Source organism: Eschscholzia californica, unplaced genomic scaffold (genome assembly GCF_041429995.1).
Source record: "Eschscholzia californica isolate CP2 unplaced genomic scaffold, dmEscCali1.0.p SCAF_5, whole genome shotgun sequence".
Lineage (NCBI taxonomy): Eukaryota > Viridiplantae > Streptophyta > Magnoliopsida > Ranunculales > Papaveraceae > Eschscholzia > Eschscholzia californica.
Genome location: NW_028238472.1, coordinates 42,914,385 through 42,935,562, shown reverse-complemented (window position 1 = coordinate 42,935,562; position 21,178 = coordinate 42,914,385). Strand labels below are relative to the sequence as shown.

Here is a 21,178-nt window from a genome sequence, read left to right as displayed (position 1 = left end):
ATAAGCTAAATCTCTGTGAAAGTCCGGCGGACGGTAGTCATTAGTGGGACTACCGCCAGCTTAGCGGAAGACTATGATTGACTAATTATTCCCAAGAAAGAAAACCTAAACTCTTATACCATGTAAGAAAAGAGAATTGTATTGATTTCACTCGATATTCCTAGTTATTACATAAGATCTTTATAAAGAATTGTACAAGAGAGAAGTTTTAACAATTGCACAATATGATACTACATAATGATACTATATAACTGTTCCAATAGTATGGGCTTCAATGTGAGAAATGATGGTATGCTCGAACGGAATCCTAGCCAAATATTTTGAAGGACTATACTTGAAGTTCCACTCAAAGCCACTTCGGAATGCACTACACATAAGACGCTATATTCGGTTGGCGCGCCACCTCACCCACAGCTGAAAAGAACAATGTTTGTGGAAAAAAAAATTGTTCCCGAGATAAAAGAAAAAGTTTTTGGGAAAAACAGTTTTAGAGGAAAGAAACAGTTTCAGAGGGAAAAAAATCGTTTCTTGAAAAAAGTTTTTCAAAAACAAAGACAGACGATTTTTCAGAAAAAAGGTTTTAGAAGAAAATTTTAAAGATGTCTTTAAAAATAAGTTATTTAACTGTAAATCTTAAAATTCTTACTAGTTACCAAACAAACCAAAAAAAATAATTTGGACTCATGAATCTGTGGAATCATGAGTGTGAAAACTCATGAATCCACGGATTCATAATTCCATTATCCAAACACACCATTAATGTAATCTGTGTCTTTAGATTTAATTTGGCGTTTCAGACTAATGATTCCACTGATTCATTATTCCATTAACTAAGCATACCATTAATGTAAATAGTGTCGTTCAATTTAAGCTGACGGCTAAGATTAGATTAAGGCAAGACAACCTCTTTCAACAACCCTTAACCTCTCCTTTAACAAACCCTGCCCACAAGAACAGAGAGAACCAGAGACAGTGGAGAGAGATGTACGTTATATTGATTTACTTAACGTAGAACAGTAGAAAGGATTTTCCTTGAAAATATATTAAAGTTGTAATGAAAACAACAAAAAAAAAACAAATTGAAAACTTAAGGTTAAAAAAGTTAACATTATCGAACGGTCATCCAATTTCGGACAAGGGATACGGTCCGCATTGATGAGAAGGTCTGTGCTCTGTGGTAGACTTTAGATCCTTAACAATTGACTTCAGATACAAGAAAACAAATTCATCAGTACTTATGCATTGGCATAAGTCGTCCATTTTCATCAACTTGAGCATGCAAGTATTTAGAATGGCTCAACCATGGGGTCTGGACCCACGACACTATTAATACTACTAGGTAAGACCGAGTGAGTATACGGAACTTTTAAAATCCATCCCCCAATTTTATAGGTATTTTGATAATTTAGGAAAGCTATTGTGCCTTGAGAAGGAAGTTTGTTTTTAAGCAACTTCCTATAGAATTTATTCTCTCTATATATACCACACATAGTTCTCTATTTCTTGTTAATTAATAAGAAGAAGAACACAAAAAGGGTAGCAAATATGTCAAAATTACACGACGATATCGTAGCGGATATTCTCTTATGGGTTCCTGCAAAATCAATCGCACGACTCAAGTACGTATGCAAATCTTGGTACAAGTTGTTGACTCATACTTGTTTCGTTCAGAGTCATATTGAACACCCAAGTCGAAGAAACAAGTTTCATCTCATGTTTAAGACTAATTACCCCGGACACCTCTACTCTCCAAACAATAATAATACAACATTATCGGCATCAATGCCATTACCATCAGATATTGATGTTGTTGAGATCGATTACCCATTAAAATCTAATACTCTTGATATTCTTGGATCTTGTAATGGTTTGATTTGTTTCCAATCTTCTGGGAATATAATCTGCATTTGGAATCCATCTACGGGAGAATTCATAAAAGTACCTCCGCCCCCGACTCCACAATTGGAACAGGAAGATCCTGTGTTTGCATTTTCATATGGGTTTGGTTATGATAGTAAGATTGAAGATTACAAATTTGTAAGAATTGTGTATTACCAAGATCAAACTATTCGATCCAAAGTTCAAGTCTATACTTTAGGGTTAAATTCATGGAAAAGCATCGAAACCCTTCCTTATTTTTGGTCTCTACATTCCGCCATATTTGTTAATGGAGCTCTTCACTGGACATGCTTAGTATATGGACAAGAAGATGAAGGCTACAGAGACGTTATTGTTTCTTTCGACCTTGGTGACGAGACATTCTATGAACTCTCATTCCCCAACTATGGACATAAGACGGGATTTACTTTGGGTGCATTGGAAGGGGATCTTTGCCTACTTTTTTATGATGATGCGATGGTTGAGATATGGGCGATGAAAGAGCACGGAGTAAGCGAGTCTTGGAGTAGACTTTCAACCATTTCTACACGACATGTTTTTGATGTTGGATACTCAGTGGCACCGATAGAGTATCTTCCGAACGGTGAAATCCTATTTTGGCCTGATTTGTTAGTGAAAGGAGATAAATCGAATACTTTATTTTCATATCACATGAACAAAGAAAAAGCAAATATTATAAAAATCCATGGCAACTTCAAAAGATTAAGACCAGCAATAATATATGTGGAAAGCCCAATTTCACTTAAATTGAAAACTTATTAGGTCAAGAAAACCAAGTGGAAGGAATAGAGCAAAAGATAAAGGAACGAAGAAGGCAAAGGAGTAAGTAAAATAAATTGAAAGGAGGAAACCTCCTTGGATATTAGATAAAGTTTTCTATTAAGTAATTTCTCTCCGTTCTTTTTACTTAAAATTGAATAAGAATCAAGACTGATAGATGGCTAAGACATTCACCTTTTTTATGTTTATGCTCTTTAGTGTCAAACTGGTTTGACATTAATTTTTTTAGTTTATGCTCGTAAGTGTCAAACTGGTTTGACAAAAAGTATCCAAATATCTTCCACGATATAAAATACTAAAACAGTTAGAAAATACTAAAGATTAGTAAGAGAAAAAAAGTGCTCAAATTTCAGATAAATTGAAGAAAAAACAAAGATAACCCAAGGGAGATTTTCATGAGATATTTCAAATATCTTGGATATCTTAAAATCTAGTTATTTCAGTAGTATAATATTTTTTTTAGTAAAGAATTGTTAGTTTTGACAATTTTTTATCTTAGGAAACCTTCTGGGTTTTAGATTCTAGTATTTTATTTGGGCATTTAGAAGTTGTTATTAAAACTTGATTAGGTTTAAGAAACTGGTTGTTATTTGAGTTTGATTAGGTTAAGTAAACCCTAAGGTTGTGTTTGATAGGCACTTTTTCCGGAGAAAGTAGAATTTTTTTCACAAAATATCATATTTTCCTTGTGTTTGGTAGTCAATTTAGAGAAAGGGAAATTTAGTGTCACGTGACTTTTTTTTCTAAAATTTCCCCAAAAGAGGTGGAATTATTTACCCTTCTCCAACGGAAGAAAAACTTTCTCCTTCGAGCAACAACCTCTCTACTCTTTTTCTCTCTAGATAAGGTAGAGAGAGAGAGAGAGAAACAACAACCGAAGAGCTGCTTCAAATTTCGCACTTGAAGCCTCATCTTCATTTCTTTTTTAAAACAAAGAGATTAAAGACAATTTTTTGCATCATCTAAATCTGATTTAGTTTCAATTTTACTCTTTTATCTGATCCATCAAGAAATGGAACTCTCTTGGCTTGAAGGAGGCAAAAGATTAATTCAAAAAAGTAGTTGAACTTCGTTTAGATCAAAAAAATGCTTTTCGGGAAGAGATTTACCGTCTAAAAGAAGAAATAAATTAATTGATCAAGTTGAGTCTGTTGGCTTTGAACTAGATTCCTTCGAGTTGTATGTGAAGAACTTGAAAAATGAACCCTCGATATTGAGAGAGACCAGAATGAGAGAGATGAAATATATTCTCTTCCACAAAAACTCGAACACATGGAGAAGCTTTTACAAACTAAGTGGACTTCATGGTTTTCATCCCATTTCCTAATCTTTTCAGCAAGAAATAAAACCTTTTTAATCAATTTTGAAAGAGAAGACAGAAGATGTTAGAGCTATACAGTAGGTTCTCACTAAATTGACTAGTTCATTTGCCCCAGATATTGTTGTCCTCAATTGTAGCCATCACTTTCTTAGGATTGATATCTTCCACTATTGGTCCAATGTCAAGAGGAAAAGTAACCAGGTATGGAGAATTTGAATGCTATTGTTGTTAAATTTGTATGCTATTGTTGTTGAAACTTGTTGACATTAAAACCCAAATATGATGATTTTTGCGTTAAACTAGCTGGATTTTTTTTCGTTACTAAACCGAATATTACAAAACGAAAAAAATTAGGAAGCAATATATAATTTTTCTTCATCAACCAAAAATGGAGAGTTTGAAAATTCCAAATTGTTTCTCTTAGCGAACCAAACATTAGAAATGTGGAAAATATTTTTGGAGAAAATGTTTCATTGTGAAAATAATTCTCGAAGAAAATTTTACTCTATTATTTTTCCATTTCCCGACTTGCTATCAAACACAACCTAAGTCTATATAAGGGGGACCTATGTGTTGTTTTATTCATCGAGTTTAGTATTTCTCAAATAGCCCCCAACTTTATGACCAGCTTCCTGCTAGCCCCCTAATTTATTGAAAATACCCAGACGACACCCTTTTTCAGTTACCATTATATGTCCGTTAACTACTCATCACCTCTCTTTGCCACCTCCTCGTCTCGCCACCTCATCATCTTCACCGGTGAAGGTCGTCGGCCGACCAATTTTCCGACTGGCGACCTTCAAACATAAACAAAAACAAAAAAAATTCTCTCTCCTCATCTTCTTCCTCTCTCTAAAAAGTTAGGGTTTTGATGTTGATCGCCTGATAGTGTGAAACACCAAACCCATTTTTCATAGTTCCCTGATCAATACTGTGATGAACCAGCTGAATCAGACGCATAAGATGCGCAGATGTTGACCCTCTCTGTTGTTGCAGCTGAAATTAATGGATTTTCAGTTGAAAAGTTTGATTATGAGAAACTAACCTAGGATCAACCATACGAAACCCTAAATTGTTACGTTTCCCTTTATCAAGATTGCTAGAATCATGCGAGTCAGGAGTAGCTGTTTCAAAATTCTGATTTGATGACCCACCAGTACTCACAATTAGTCGCCCCCAAATCAGTCGAAGCATTTTCAACAACAGCCATGATGAAATCTCTTTTCCTTTCTCTAGAAATGAAGGGTTTTCTTTCTCTCTCTCTTCTCTCTTCTCTCCTCACTATAAAATTGATGAAGTAGAATCAACATCCAAACGATAAAGGATAATGTGCTTCATGTGCTAATTCAGAAGTTTAAAGTGTAATCGAAAATTTGAAGCTAAAATACCTCAGGAGCAACATATTTGGGTGTTCCACATGTTGTGTCAAGTAACCCACTTCCTGAAACGAAATGCTTTCATTTGAATGTTTCTCGAAGTTTAAATAAGAAATAGTTCTCCAATAAATTCTTGAAAGGTATGTATCAGATTAAGGCCAAGGACTCCAGGATGAGCAGGTTATGGGTATCACGTCAAATCTCTTTTATTTTCCATGATAGAAAGAAAGAAATATAGGCTTTCAATATCTGTTCGAGATGGGGGATTTCAAAAGAGAGAGAACAGGAGAGAGAAAAAAAGTTTTTTTTTCATTTTGAAGGTTGCCGGCCGAAAAGTTGGTCGGCCGACAACCTTCACCGGTGAAAACGATGAGGTGGCGAGAGGACGAGGTGGCATAGAGAGGTGATGAGATGAGACGAGAGAGGTGATGACTAGTTAACGGACATATAACGGTAATTGAAAAAGGGAGTCATCTGGGTATTTTCGATAAAGTAGGGGGCTAGGAAGGAAGCTGGTCATAAAGTTGGGGTCTATTTGGAAAATAACCCTTGTTTTATTCATCAAGTTTAATCAATAAAGTTTAGTATTTTAGTTTAAATCTTCTTAGTTTTGGTTCTACAAGTCTTTAGACGAAGATTTAAGACTTTTTCTGAGTTTCATTAGACGAAGATCTAATTCTTTTCGGAAGTTCCCCTGCGCCAGTTGGCATCAAGAGCGAGATTTCTCCTGGCTTAATGGCAGAAGATGAGGCTAGAAACACAACCCTCGATGGTGAACGAGGTAACAATGTTATATGGGCAAAAATTGACGGTTTGAGTCATCAACTAGTTCAAGTGGTGGAGATGATCAACAACCTGGATGTCAATACAAACCCTAAGAAACCTATTAACAGAGAACGTGTTGACGGATTCGCCCACAATCAAGTTGTTAATGGAAACGAAGGCAGAACACAGCCACTTCAACAATATGTTGTCAACCAAGAAAACGCAGTAACTATTATCCTAATCACATATACTGGCGTAGAGATTATGATGAATACAAAATCAAGACAGATATACCACTCTTCAATGGTTATTTTGAAGGAGTTGAAGGAGATGTCCTTCGACCAAGGTGACAATGCGAACAATTTGTCGGATAGGATAATTGATGTGGAAGATCATCAAGTCCGATTGATTTAGGGATCGTAGAGTTGTAGGGATTTATACCCTTATACTAGTGTTTATAGCGGAAATAAGACATCTAATGTCTACACTAGTATCCCCAGGATCACATGCAAAACTAGTAATTAATCTAATGGAGATAGTAGATTACCTTAATCGCTTTTCCCTCGAACTAGTTGAATTGATTGAAGAAGACCAAGAGCTTCAAGTGTAGCTCCTCTACTTGGGACACGAGCAACCAATTTGATCTCCCACCTTGTTGTATAGCTAGCACACCAATGGTGGTTGGAAAGAAGAACACCTTCTTCTTTGACTAGATTGATAGTTATGGGAATTAGCTCACTTTCTCCTCTCTACTTGATGTGGTAGAGTAAGAAAGCTTAGAGAGAAATTCCACACCTTATTCTCTGCCCTAAGAGTGTTTATATAGAACCCTAATAAGAATCCACCTCCTTTTAGGTTTCCCAAAACACCCTTTAGAATAAGATTTAGGGAAATAGTCGAAAATAGCAACTATTGGTATTTTCTCAATTCTCTAAGGAGATGACGTCCAAACCCAGCCAAAATTGGCAGACTTAATGTTCATAACATAAGGAAACGTCCCTCCAAAAATCAGCCCAATCCGAGCCCTAAAAGTGCCCGAATCGGCCTAGGCCCAAAAACCCTGTTTTTGGCCTTTTTGTACTATCTTTGCCTAATTCCTTTTTAGGCCTATGAGATATGTTTATGGGACACTCCCATGATTATATCTCACTCCCACTAGTCATATCCTAGATCAATTTGTCACTCTTATGTGTAACCCGTTGTAGGATCCGATCGAAGTTAGCCGCGAATTACTTCGTAATTCGACGATCGTAGTTGGTCTCTAGCTACAACTCTACGATCCCTAAATCAATCGGACTTGATGATCTTCCACATCAATTATCCTATCCGACAAATTGTTCGCATTGTCACCTTGGTCGAAGGACATCTCCTTCAACTCCTTCAAGAGTTGTAGCTAGAGACCAACTACGATCGTCGAATTACGAAGTAATTCGCGGCTAACTTCGATCGGATCCTACAACGGGTTACACATAAGAGTGACAAATTGATCTAGGATATGACTACTGGGAGTGAGATATAATCATGGGAGTGTCCCATAAACATATCTCATAGGCCTAAAAAGGAATTAGGCAAAGATAGTACAAAAAGGCCAAAAACAGGGTTTTTGGGCCTTAGCCGATTCGGGCACTTCTAGGGCTCGGATTGGGCTGATTTTTGGAGGGACGTTTCCTTATGTTATGAACATTAAATATGCCAATTTTGGCTGGGTTTGGACGTCATCTCCTTAGGGAATTGAGAAAATATCAATAGTTGCTATTTTCGACTATTTCCCTAAATCTTATTCTAAAGGGTGTTTTGGGAAACCTAAAAGGAGGTGGATTCTTATTAGGGTTCTATATAAACACTCTTAGGGCAGAGAATAAGGTGTGGAATTTCTCTCTAAGCTTTCTTACTCTACCACACCAATAGAGAGGAGAAAGTGAGCTAATTCCCATTAACTATATATCTAGTCAAAGAAGAAGGTGTTCGCATTAACTATATATCTAGTCAAAGAAGAAGGTGTTCGCATTAACTATATATCTAGTCAAAGAAGAAGGTGTTCTTCTTTCCAACCACCATTGGTGTGCTAGCTATACAACAATGTGAGAGATCAAATTGATTGCTCGTGTCCCAAGTAGAGGAGCTACACTTGAAGCTCTTGGTCTTCTTCAATCAATTCAACTAGTTCGAGGGAAAAGCGATTAAGGTAATCTACTATCTCCATTAGATTAATTACTAGTTTTGCATGTGATCCTGGGGATACTAGTGTAGACATTAGATGTCTTATTTCCGCTATAAACACTAGTATAAGGGTATAAATCCTAACAGTGGCGTCAGAGCCTCTTGCAATGAACTAGTTTTTGCTAAGAATCGAACTAGTTCATATTAGATATGATTAATAAGTTTGATAAATTGAATTTATAAAAGTATTTTAAAAGTGTTTTAAAATTATTTAAACTCACAATTTGATATTATTGAATGGGACTCAATAAATTTCAAATTGAGAATCAAATTGATGATTAAAAGTCTTTTAAAAGTCTCAATTTGATTGAATTTCAAACTAATCCATGCTTGATTAAATTGATAGTTATGTTTAAAAAGATTTTAAACATAAAATTTGATTAATTTTGAATTGGATTCAAAGATTTTTCAAAATTGATTTCAAAATTGTTCTTTGAAAAATTTCAAAAACCTAGACTTTGATCCAAAATTGGTTTGATTGAGAGTTGTTTTTAAGTTTTGGAAACTTTTGAAAAACAAAAATTTGGAATTTTAGAAGTGTTCTAAAAGAAGTGTTTTGAGTTTTAGGAAACTCTCAAAACAAAATTTGGAAATTTTAAAAGTTTCTACAAGTTTTGTAAAATTTTAGAAGTGTTCTAAAAGATTTCAAAATTTAGAAAGTGTTATAAAATTGGAAGTTAGCAAATAAGATTTGCACAACAAAAAAAAAAAAATTTGGAAACTAGGGTTTTAGAAACCCTAGTGTCCGGCCAGGAAGCTTCCTGGCCGGACAGAAGCTGCTGGTCGCGTCCACTGGACGCGTCCAGAGCAGCTGCTGAGACACGTCCAGGAGACGCGTCCAGCAGCTGCAACCAGATTGCCACTGGTCGCGTCTAGGACGCGTCCAGAGCAGTTGGGACGCGTCTTGGAGACGCGTCCAGGTCGAGTCTAGGACTCGACCACCAGCTGTAATGGAAGCATCTGAACGCGTCTTGGAGATGCGTCCAGAGCAGCTCGGAAGCGTCTAGGACGCGACCAGAAGCTGCACTGGTAGCTTCCTGGACGCGTCTGAGACGCGTCCAGAGCTCTCGACCAGACGCGTCTTGGAGACGCGTCTGGGAGGTTCTGGGTGTCTCGGACTAGTCCGAGACACCTAGTCCTGGTCCGGTCCAGCACCAGACACGTCTAGGACGCGTCTGGTACATGGACTAGCATCCTGGCTCCGGCCAGGACGAGACCAGGCCTTGAAAGGCCTCGGCCAGGACATGCCGGCCCCATGGGCCGTGCTATGTCCGGACCCTGTCCGAGCCCTTTTGTGGGCTTGGGCCGGGACTTGTCTAGGACTTGTCCCGGGCTTTTCCGAGGCTTTTCGGACCACAAAAAGGGACCATCATTCGAGTGGGAGTTTTTGCCAAAATTTCTTCCGATTCCAACCAAATAATTCCAAAATCAATCCGGGCCATCCAAGGGCCCAAAACGGATTTCTTTTTAAATTGATTTATGAAATCATTAAGAATCGAACCAATATTTTTTTTCCGAAATTGACCCGGGCTTTCTCGAGCCCAAAACGGAGTTTTTCTTAAAAGTTGATTTTAGAAATCATAAAAGATAAAACCTGAACGCACCATTAGTTGAATTCTTCGAATTTAGACTTAAGGTCCGTAATGTGACGTGTGATGTCAACAAAAGTATCTCCCAAGATAATCATGCATATATAATTCTTAGCCTTGATATATTATATGATTGCATGTGATGAGAATGCGGGAAACTAGTATGACCATAGATTTATTTCTTTATTCTTGTTTTAAGCACGGATGGGTGGATGCTTTGTAATTAATTTTAATTTCAAGTTTATACGATCTGCGAATCGTTAGAGTCTTGTAATTAGAGTTTAAGGGTCTATAAGTCCATTGAAGAAACTCGAGGATGAAATTCAAAGTCGAGTGGGAGAAATCAATGGAGGTTCAAAGATGGCGATCTAAGACGAACCAAAAGGCGAAACAAGAAGAAAACCAAAGGAGATTAGATCTTCTAGGTTAGGGGCCATACTAGGATCCATATCTGCCTGATTTACTTTCTCGCGCGCATTTACTTACTTTTTACGCTTTATGTCGTGGGTGTTAGTTAGGCTAAATAGTTCACTATAACAAACGCCAGACTAGCGTAAAAGTCCCCAAAACGTAATCTTGAGTAATCGCCTATCCAGATTAAGACACTCGTTGCGCCCTTGTTCGAGGAAGGTGGGTCGGCCTTCGCAGAGTACCTCCTCTACCTTGGGACAATGCGGGTAGGTCTATAGAAGAGGCCTACACGTCTAAATGGTTCTACTCAACGAGATCAGCAAGAGAGTCTTGGATACTCGAGGCAAAAGGATAGATTAGTCATTCATTAATGAAATCTATCAACCAAGAGTCATAAGGTATGATCAGTGAAGTAGTTCACTCACCCGGAACGACGGAGTCAAAGGGTAGGGCCTTCGTCCGCTTTACTCCGAAGAACTGGGGTCTTGGAATCACTTATTCAATCGGGGACGATTTTTATTGAATAATGTGGGAAAACTAAGTTTTTCAAAAACGATAACGAGTTTTAAAACTTTGCCATTTCTTTATGTAGTTTTAAGATGACACAAACGATTTCAACATTGAATCACACCTAAGGGAGGTGCTGATCCACTTCCTAGAATGGAAGAATGAATCCGAGAATAGTTCTCAGATTCAAAAGGAAGGTCACTAGAATACCCAATCCAAATGTTGACTCATACAAGAGAAGGTCAAAAGCCATTTGCAAGCAATCGTATAACATTCTCTTTGGAAGAGTAATGAATGCTAGCATAACCATTAAGACAAACTAAGGAAGAAATTCCTACAGAAGTCATAAATGGAGAGGTACGAGACCTCCAAGGCAATCTGAAAGTCATCCTAAGGGAAGACAACAGAATACATCTATCACCCAATTCAATATCGATTGAACAAAGATTGATAAGACCTTAGATGAGTCACTCAGGTTGTTACGGACAAACTGAGCAGAACATATGGGAATATCCAGTCTAAGAAAGGTTCTTGAGATTTGGTACAAAGAATCTAAGAAAGAGATATTGAGATTCAAAAGGGCAAAAGGATCAGTCAAGTGAGACAAACATTTGATCAAAGAAAAGCAGTTGCCGAGTACATGATCAAGAGTATTCCTCATTACTGTGAATGTTTCTAAAACAATGGCTATACCATTTAAAAGGAAACTACCTTTAGCACCTGGAGGACAAAAGGAATGGAATTATGAATTCCGGTTCCGTATCCTTGCTAACAAAGTTAAAAACAAGTATCGTAAAATTCCTTCATCAGGTATTTAAGACCAGATGAGCGGCTCAGTGGGAGCTTAAGGGAATTACATACTTGACTAAAAGAAGTAAAGATCCAAGAGGGAGCAGAAGCAGTAATGCTAGGGATGCTGAAAGGGATCAAAGTCTTCTTTTAGACACTGATCTAGCTTAGAACTTAATAGTGATTATTTTGTTCTTCTAGAAACATATGATGTTTTAAACCAGTGGTAAAATTAACTGAAGGTTAACATTGATAATGGCTAAAATCAAGAGATTCAAACTCATTAAACTTCAGCATTGTCAATTAGGTCTTAAGGACTGAATTGACAAAGTCACCCTTTTCAAAAGGCATAGAGACTGGTAATCTATTAGGACTCATACAGTGTTATGCAGACCTATAAGTTTACTTGCAGAAGCTAACGAGAGAAACTTCAAATACGTACTCTGACAACTTCATGAAGTATGGAAACGTACAAATCATAAAGTATAAGTCGGAATGTTTGAAAGGTTCAAACAAAGTACAAACCGAAGTAAAAGAATCATTTTGACAAGAGAGTTTAAGTCATCCGATTAGATTGGAGTGATAAAAACTTGAGTCAAATACTAAATAACCATCAAAGGAGTTGAGAAAACGTTTCCCAACTCGCTCCATGGAACACATCTGAGGGATGGTGGATTCAGTGGGAGTAATCGAACATTGCTATGCATAATTCGATCAAAGATGGGTTTAAGCCAGTCTTCCGAATATTTTGGGACATATTCTATAAACGATTGTTTTCACACTTACCAAAGTCCGTCTAACAGCTAAGCTTGTAAAAGCATTACAAAATTAGCTAAAGTCTGACGCAATTTCTTTAGAAGAAATTTGGGCTTTTTCCACAAGCAATCAAGAGAACAAAGTGTTTGTTGCTCATGATAGTATTCTCCTAATAATTAGCACACCTAGTAGTCTGGGAGAAAAGCACTAATTATTACAAGAATAAGTGGGAGAAAAGTACAAGTCGATTTAATTCGATCATGAGAAAAATCATGGAGGGTCATGAAGAACAATCATGAAACTTGTACAAGACGATTAAATTCGACCAAGAGCAACAAACCGCGGCTCCTCGGAAAAGGAAAGGTTAAAGATATAATCTAATAAACCCACCGCACAAAAGCGAATGTCATTCGCCGGAGAACTCTCAAAACAAGTGAAAGTGTCTCTAAAGGAATATCTCAAAGTAGTTGAGAAAATTCCAAATTGTTGTTCAAAAGCCCTGAAAGGTCAAATCTCAAAGACTCAGAAAATAAAGGTTATTTCTGAAGAGATCAAAGACCTGCGCAGAAACGGAAACTGACTCTAGATTTTGGCTAGAAGCCAAAATCATCGTGGAATCCATATCTCGTCAAGACATGAAGCTTGATAATTTAAGTCAACAGAAGACATAAATTGGTTTTCCAAAATAGAAAACTGAGAAGGATGGAAACATTCATGTTTCCCGAAACTAGACAAGAAGAATAAGATTCTTCCAATCAAGTTATGTCCATAAGCATGCTTCAGAAATCCACCGACGGATTAAAAGCACGCAAGAGTTAGAATCTTCGATTCAAAAGGCAATCAGAGAAATTTGATTCCTGGAGAATGAAGAAAAATCTTGAATCGCGAGTTTCAAGAAGGTAAGTGGGAGAAACAAACCTTCCGGGTCCGTATGCTGAGTACATACAAAAGATTGAGTACGACATAAGATGTTGTGTAACAGTGAACACACTGACTCAATAAAAGGACCGCACACAAGGATGAAATGCCATTTTGGGCATCTAAAGATCTATAAGCATTGATCAAAAGGATGATAGGATTAGAGAGACTCAGTACGCTGAGATGTTTGAGATCCGAAACAGAAAATCTAAGACTCGGAAAGTCTAAAAGATTTTCGACCCAAAAACTCATGATAGAGGGCGTTGCAAAACTCGGAGTCTGAAAAGACACCGATGAGCTAGCACGCATGAGAGAGACATTTATGTTCGAAAACATAAAGTCAATCATGTTGGACATGAATAGCATTTAGATATCCAAATTCGGATTAGAAAACCGAAGACACTACTTTGAATATCCTAGAAGGCTTAAGGATAAAGTAGTACAAAAGTTGAACATGTCATCGTAGCAAACTTCCAGACATGGAAGGAAAGTAGGCTAAAAGTGTTTTAAGCCGGGAACTGTTGCAAATACTACATAAAGAATTAAAAGCCTTAACTCTAGTAAAAGTTACTAGATATTATCAAGGTTGAAGTTAGCAAACTTCAAATTAATTGATAATAAGCAAAGTTTAAAACCGACTACCACGGTAGTCAAACTAAACTGTCACCTAAGACATAGTATGAGATTCATACACAGTCTAAGGCATGAGGTATAAATTTAAACCTCGACAAGTAAAATTGAGTGGGTAAAAGGAGTTTTACGGAAGAAGCTCAGATTTACAACTCTCGTTATCAGAAATAATAGAGTTATTTCACCAGTCGTCTAAATTTGGTTTAGTATTTAAACGACAGTCCATCGATAATAAAACGTTCCGAATAGGTTTGTCAGATACGTGATCTGATGAATGAAACCCTATTAAGTGAACTTGGAATATTTATTATCAAAAACCCTGGTCCAGGTCATTGCATGGACAACAATGACTCATGAAGACTAGCACGGGAGTCGATGGGATAGCGCAGTTTCATGGGCTATAGGAATAGTATATTCTATTCGACTACGTGGGTGTGTAAAAGGTTTATACACTGGATAACCCTCAAATGAGAAGTACATCACTCGTGATGAACGTCAATACTTCTCATAAAGACAATTGGAGAGATTCCTCAAAACATGAGTGCTCCACTCATCTTATGAAAGGAATGTCCGACTTTGGTTCCGTCAAACGCCGCGCCGTAAAAGGAGGTTATAAAGACGGATACTGGGAAGGACAGGATAGACATGAAGTTAAGTGGGAGCGCAAGAATGGATTGTGTCACCCTAATCACATTAGGTACAAAGTGTCTCAAGGCCACTTGATGAGTAGCAACTGAAAATGCGTGGCCGCGCTCAAACGGATTAAAAGTTAATCGTTTGTCTTTTACAGTTGTAATCGGATATCAAGAAAGTCTGAATGACGTGATGTATCAGATGGGATACTAAATTGACACGGGAATCGAGGCATTGCACTTGTTCTAAGTCCAAGTGGGAGTCTGAAGGAGTTGAAGGAGATGTCCTTCGACCAAGGTGACAATGCGAACAATTTTTCGGATAGGATAATTGATGTGGAAGATCATCAAGTCCGATTGATTTAGGGATCGTAGAGTTGTAGCTAGAGACCAACTACGATCGTCGAATTACGAAGTAATTCGCGGCTAACTTCGATCGGATCCTACAACGGGTTACACATAAGAGTGACAAATTGATCTAGGATATGACTACTGGGAGTGAGATATGATCATGGGAGTGTCCCATAAACATATCTCATAGGCCTAAAAAGGAATTAGGCAAAGATAGTACAAAAAGGCCAAAAACAGGGTTTTTGGGCCTTAGCCGATTCGGGCACTTCTAGGGCTCGGATTGGGCTGATTTTTGGAGGGACGTTTCCTTATGTTATGAACATTAAATATGCCAATTTTGGCTGGGTTTGGACGTCATCTCCTTAGGGAATTGAGAAAATATCAATAGTTGCTATTTTCGACTATTTCCCTAAATCTTATTCTAAAGGGTGTTTTGGGAAACCTAAAAGGAGGTGGATTCTTATTAGGGTTCTATATAAACACTCTTAGGGCAGAGAATAAGGTGTGGAATTTCTCTCTAAGCTTTCTTACTCTACCACACCAAGTAGAGAGGAGAAAGTGAGCTAATTCCCATTAACTATCTATCTAGTCAAAGAAGAAGGTGTTCTTCTTTCCAACCACCATTGGTGTGCTAGCTATACAACAAGGTGGGAGATCAAATTGATTGCTCGTGTCCCAAGTAGAGGAGCTACACTTGAAGCTCTTGGTCTTCTTCAATCAATTCAACTAGTTCGAGGGAAAAGCGATTAAGGTAATCTACTATCTCCATTAGATTAATTACTAGTTTTGCATGTGATCCTGGGGATACTAGTGTAGACATTAGATGTCTTATTTCCGCTATAAACACTAGTATAAGGGTATAAATCCTAACATATTTGCCAATCGAAAGTTTCTTGATTGGCTACCTGAGGTCGAGCGACAAGTCAATATGTCTACTACGATTCTCAATGAGAAGATAGTTAAAATTATTTCTTGTAGACTTGAAGGGAGTGTCGCAGATTGGTGGGATCAATTACAACATATAAGAATGAGACAAAGAAAGACACCCATCCAGAGTTGGTCATCTATGAAAGAGAACCTGAGAGAGAGGTTTTTACCTCTTAATTATCAACAACACTTGTTCAAGATATACCAGAATTGTAGACAAGGATCGCGTTCAGTGGGTGAGTACTATGAAGAGGTTTTCAAGATTGGTTCAAAGAAACAATATGGAAAACATTACAGAATATGAAGATGTTGTAGCACAACGATTTCTAAGCGGACTAAAATTTAGTCTGCGAGAAAAGGTTGGGACAATTACAGTATGGAATATTCAAGACGCGTATAACTTGGCCCTAAAAATTGAAGCTCAGGAGCGAGAATATAGGAACTTTAAATTTCGAAGGGAAGAACAACCTGGCGTAAATATAAAAAAGGTAAAAACAACTCCTTTAGAGAATGTTGAACCACCACAAATTGCAACCATAGACAATCCGAATAATATTATTCATGAAGCAAAATCCGACGTAATTGTTTTCACAGAAAAGTCTCATAATATCAATTTACACGATGAGGGATTTGTTTCTAAAGAAGTTGTTCAAAAAGTTGAAGTGGTTCAGAAAGTTGAGTGAAAGGAAGTTGAATCAAAAGGTGAGAAACTTAGCAAGTTAGACATTAGTCCAATTGAAGTTCCTTAATACGAAGATTCATTTTCAGTATTTTGTGAGTCTTAAATTGTTTCACATGGAGTGGTTTGGAATTTCATCGGAAGCTCTTCACCAAAGTTGGTAATTTTCAATCTTCATATTCAAGACCTTCACAAGTTTATTTTTCGGGTGAAAAGGGAGTTTGAATCGCATCACAATTATAGTCAGAAATTTTCCTGTGACTTAATAAAGTCTTCGGTCCAATCTGATAGTTTGGTGATTCCCATGCACAATTCAGGACAAAGTATTCTCAGGAGTGTACCATTCAAGATAACCTTCCAATCAATCAGTAAACTCGAGCGAGTTTCTTTGAAGTGTAGGAGACTGATGCAGGGAGATTTTCATGAGATATTCCAAGTATCTTGGATATCTTAAAATCTAGTTATTTTAGTAGTAATATTTTTTTAGTAGAGAATTGTTAGTTTTGGCAGTTTTTTATCTTTAGAAAACCTTCTAGGTTTTAGATTATAGTATTTTATTTATTTAGAAGTTGTTATTAGAATTTGATTAGGTGTAAGAAACTAGTATTTTAATTATTAGAAGTTTCATAAGTTTTAGACGAAGATCTAATTCTTTCGAAATTTCCGCTGCGTCACAAGTCAATTAGAAAAACTTTCACAAGCCAAGAAAGTCTTCCATTTAAGTTCCATGGTTTCTTAAAAACATTTGAAGAGGTAGGATTGAATTCCACCTTCGGATTCTACAAACTATGAAGGCCCTTGTCAGCATCAATGAAATAGTCTCAAGGGTCGGTATATTTTGCAGGCTAGGCCAGTGGCCTTCATTGAGCCTGCCCAAGACAGTCTAGGCCGCACTGCCCTTGCCCGACTAAGACTACTATTAGTAACCAATAACACTCACTATTAAGTGTCCAAATGTTCCTGACATCTTCAAGATTACTTCACCTGCAACTCCTCCAACTGAAGTCCAAAAATCAAATTGATCGCCATGTCTTAATATAGGTTGAGTTTTCTTACGATTTAGCTTTGGTATGCCAAACTTCAACAATTGAATTTCTATCCCCAACAGACTCCTCCCCTATGTTCCATCTGAAGCCAAGCCTCCATTTACGTTAGTCTATAATTGCCGAGTTTTTTTAGCTTTCTTAAGCTAAATTTCTCTTCATCCTGTGTGCTAAAAACGAAAAAAAAAAGGTTTCTGCATTATTAAGCAGCTATAAAACTACACATTAAACTTACACGCACCCCATATTTTGACACAATCTTTGCATCAAAATAAGCTACTTTCATGAATTTTTATCTATAAATCATGATACAAGTGCATTGGAAATGACTCAGTATAGCACATTGTGAAGATCATGTAACGTTATTTCTTCAAGATTACTGAAAGGAAAACAATCTATATATAATCGTGTACGTTGCGTATTCTTGGTGTTTATTATCTTAAGTTTGACTGTAACAACCCATATTTAAGGGGGGTGCCTTTAGAATTTCATCATAATAGGAAACCCTAGAAAAAGGAAACCCTCTTAAGTCCTTATAACCTAAAATCCTCCACTTTCTTCCTTCCCTTATTATTTTTCAGCAACAAAGAGGCAAACTTAGAGAGAGAAAGTGAAGGAGAAGAAGAGAATAGAGAGAGAAAGTGGAGAAGAAGAAGGAACATCAAATATGCATCTTTGGTGGTTAAGTTTCTCCTTGTTTGTGCTACAAATCAGGTAGATTTGTATTTTCCCATGACTTTAATAGCCTTTTTAATAGAAGAATTAAGGGATTAGATGGTATTCATGAACCCAAAACTCCTCATAATCCAAATTAGAGTTAGCGTTTATGACATAGATATCCGATGGGTCAAATTCAATTAGATATCTTATAAAATCAGGAAGTATGATCACTTTGAACCACAATTTGATGTCTATTCAGGGTAGAATTTTGTCTTCATAGTTAAGATGTTAAACACCCAAACTTTAGTGATAGTTGTTATGCATTATATACACCTAGACTTGTATTTACACGGTATGTAACTATTTTTCAGCAACTATATACAATTGATAATAGTGACATAAATAACCTTCTTATTATGTTTAATGGTTACGACTTTCATAACTAGACTCCATCTTGCTAGTTAACATGATTAGGGTAGAAATACATATAATTTAGTGATTAAATTCAGCAATAACATGAAGATTATGCGTTGATATTGTGGTTACAATATTGATGAGTTATTTGCCAATTTTTGTTATATTTGATGAACTCATTATATGCTATTGTTGACCATGAAAGTATTGTGTATGATATGATTATTGATTTGCGTTTGTGATGTTGTGTTATGATGAGTTGGTGCGAAATTGATGAGATTGGTGATTGGTTCGGCCCTCTCTATCGAATGTTTGGTGCGATGACCGACGGGTCTGCATGGTAAGGCGTACTGAGGTATGACCTGGGTATGGAGCATATGTGGTCGATGCTAACACAACGGTAACCTTGTGTTTCCCACTGTCATGCAACGTGGGTTATTGAAGTGTTCGGGTGAAGGATCTGATTTCCCTGGATGGACACCAACTTACCATAACACTTGTGTTTGTTTGTTAACTGTTACTTGCCTATGCATCTAATTATCACGATTCTTTATGTACATGGAGAAATCTAGTTGACTTGATAGATGTTGAGATTGACTATTAAGGTTCCAGGAATTTGAAAATCTACTTGCGGGGTTCCGACCCATCCTATTACTTTTCAGGTCAAGGAAATCAGGAAGTGCCACCTGCTTGAGTCGTAGTTAGCCTAGGAGCAGCTTTTGTAGTGATTTTATTTTTTTTCTTAGGTAGTTACTTGGAGTTACATCTCCTAAGTAGTAATTTCTTTTATTCGTTTATTTTCGATCACGTGTCGATGGTTTAGAGACTTCTATCTAGTTTTGTTAAACTCAATAAAATTTTTTTAAATGATTTATTGTTTCTTATGAGCTTCATATGTGATGTTATTTGTCTTATTGATGAATATATCGAATATGTTTACTGTTCTGCGGAGAAATGCTTTGAGTTTAGGTTTTTATGGCGGCCACCGTGAAAATCTAGACTCGGGGCGTTACATTCAGGGGCGGATCCATGGGGGTGCGAGGGGGTGCGGCCGCACCCCATGGATCCTCCCGAAAAAATAATATAGTAGTAGTAGTAGTTTTTCTTTTTAATATGTATATAGTTACATCTGATATATAAGAGCTGATGTAATAAAATTGACACAAGCTAGGCTTTGGCTTAGTGGTGAAGGTGTTGCGTTTGGAACGTGAGGTTGTGACTTCGAAACCGTGTATAAGCATTTGAGTGTTTTTGTACATTTATGTGTTTACACCCTATATATGCCCGATTGTGTGTATTGATGACATGAAATAGTACTTGGCTCAATGGTTAAGTTGTTATATTTTGGGTCGTGGGAGCACGAGGTGCTAGTTTCGAATCCCACTAGTTGAAATATTATTAACTTTTAATATTTCAACTATCCTAACTTCTAAAATTCTTCAACTACCTTAATAACATCAATTCATCTACCATAAACTCCTACGAGAGACAAAGCATATCATTCAGTTTATTTGATTATCACTTTAGCACTCACTTTGCCTGTTGCAACTGCCTCCGTTGAAAGAACTATTTCAGCTATGAAGCTAGTTAAAACACGTTTAAGAAACAAGATGAGTCTTCCGTGGCTGAATGATAGTTTAGTGGTTTTTATTGAAAAAAAGTTTTTAGTGAAATTGACAATGAGTCGATTATGGAACGTTTCAAAATATGAACTCTCGTAGAGTCAATTGCGTTTGGAGTCGTTAATGTATTAATATAATTAATGAATATTAATAGTTTGTTAACTACTGTGTTTAAAAAAATTTAAGTATATAAATTCGCACCCCCTAAATGAAAATCCTGGATCCGTCCCTGGTTACATTGACATAGTACTTTAAACTTAAGATCGAGGTACCATTCCAGTTTTTTATGTCATTCTTAACTTCATAACACATAAAATTTCATTATGTTAATTTCAATGACAAATTTTTTTGATATGTCACTATTGTTAATTCGTTATGGTCAAAGCTCTAAATCTAAATGGTAAAATGCAGATACAAAGTATGACCTAAGTCTCTTTCGTTGTGGTACTTTGAATTTCTCTTTCTTTGTGATACTTTGAATTTCTCTCATAACATGTGATCGTTGTACAATAGAGCATATATTTGGTTTGTTGCTTAACTTTAACCATGTGATCATTGCTCCTATAACAGAGAGAAGTGGAGGTTAGAAAATGATATCCACACGTAAAGGTTTGAGTTTGTACCGAATCTTAATCTTACTAATAGAATGATGGTTGAAATTTCAACCACATTTCGCCCATTTTCAAAATTGAAGGAGGCTCCATTGATTGACTTGAGATAAGAAGAAAACAAATTTATCAGTACTTATGCATGGGGATGTCAAAAAACTAAACATTGTCGATAAGTTATCCATTTTCCAACAAGGGATTCGGCTTGAGTGAGAAGTTTTTTAGTTGTCTTTAGATCCTCAAAGAAGAAAGTTTTTGGGCTAACATATAAATATACCTCC

At 36.8% G+C, this 21,178-nt stretch overlaps 1 protein-coding gene across 1 annotated transcript; it reads left to right on the top strand.

The window, feature by feature from the left end:
* Nucleotides 1-1,545: 1,545 nt before the first annotated feature.
* LOC147539406 (F-box protein CPR1-like) lies at nt 1,546-20,883 on the top strand. Its single transcript, XM_086643120.1, has 3 exons — nt 1,546-2,482; nt 6,041-6,447; nt 20,860-20,883. The coding sequence occupies exons 1-3, from the start codon at nt 1,546-1,548 to the stop codon at nt 20,881-20,883; spliced, it is 1,368 nt and encodes a 455-aa protein (XP_086499246.1).
* The last annotated feature ends 295 nt before the right edge of the window (nt 20,884-21,178 follow it).

What these genes read in the sequence shown, in the direction of transcription:
- LOC147539406 (XM_086643120.1), top strand. Translation starts at nt 1,546, where the DNA reads ATGTCAAAATTACACGACGATATCGTAGCGGATATTCTCTTATGGGTT. An exon ending in GATAGAGTATCTTCCGAACG is followed by an intron (nt 2,483 to 6,040) that starts GTGAAATCCTAT and finishes GAGTTTCATTAG; the next exon opens with ACGAAGATCTAATTCTTTTC. An exon ending in AGATATACCACTCTTCAATG is followed by an intron (nt 6,448 to 20,859) that starts GTTATTTTGAAG and finishes CTCCTATAACAG; the next exon opens with AGAGAAGTGGAGGTTAGAAA.